Source organism: Cystoisospora suis (genome assembly GCF_002600585.1).
Source record: "Cystoisospora suis strain Wien I chromosome Unknown contig_4987, whole genome shotgun sequence".
Classification (NCBI taxonomy): Eukaryota; Apicomplexa; class Conoidasida; order Eucoccidiorida; family Sarcocystidae; genus Cystoisospora; species Cystoisospora suis.
In genome coordinates this window covers 1-494 of record NW_027157779.1, presented here as the reverse complement: position 1 = coordinate 494, position 494 = coordinate 1, and the positions used below count along the sequence as shown (strand labels likewise).

Genomic DNA, 494 nt, shown 5'->3' with positions numbered 1-494 from the left:
AGAAAGAAAGATAGAAACAGACACTTCTCACTCACATTCTTATCGTGCCCCTAATGTATTTGATGAATCTTTATCTCCCAAGGAAAACAGAAGGCGGTGCTAGGCGCTGTAGACAACACATCGACACGACCATATTCTCAGAGAGAACATATCTATTTATCTATTGCTATCTACCTATCTATCTATATACAGATACCTACGCGTGTACCTACACAGGTTCATGTGTGACGGATGTTCTTACATACGAGACGAGTATGCGAGAAACATACATCTTCACATCGAGGTATAGAACGGAAGTATGGGTGTATTCGTGTACGTTTATTATCTGCAAGCGCATGCACAAGACATGCGAGTCATTCACATCTTCACCGGAGAACTCTCTCAACGTCAGCTGTATCTTCCTTCCTTATCTTCATATCCTTCCTTTCTCTGCTTACTGAATGTATTTATCTACCTAGACTCTTATTTTCACCAGAACACTCTTCTTATTCTTT

At 40.3% G+C, this 494-nt stretch overlaps 1 protein-coding gene across 1 annotated transcript; it reads right to left on the bottom strand.

Moving 5' to 3' along the window:
- Nucleotides 1–43: 43 nt before the first annotated feature.
- CSUI_008739 (uncharacterized protein) lies at nt 44–434 on the bottom strand. Its single transcript, XM_068068864.1, has one exon. The coding sequence runs from the start codon at nt 335–337 to the stop codon at nt 209–211; it is 129 nt and encodes a 42-aa protein (XP_067919156.1). The 5' UTR covers nt 338–434; the 3' UTR covers nt 44–208.
- Nucleotides 435–494: the final 60 nt, after the last annotated feature.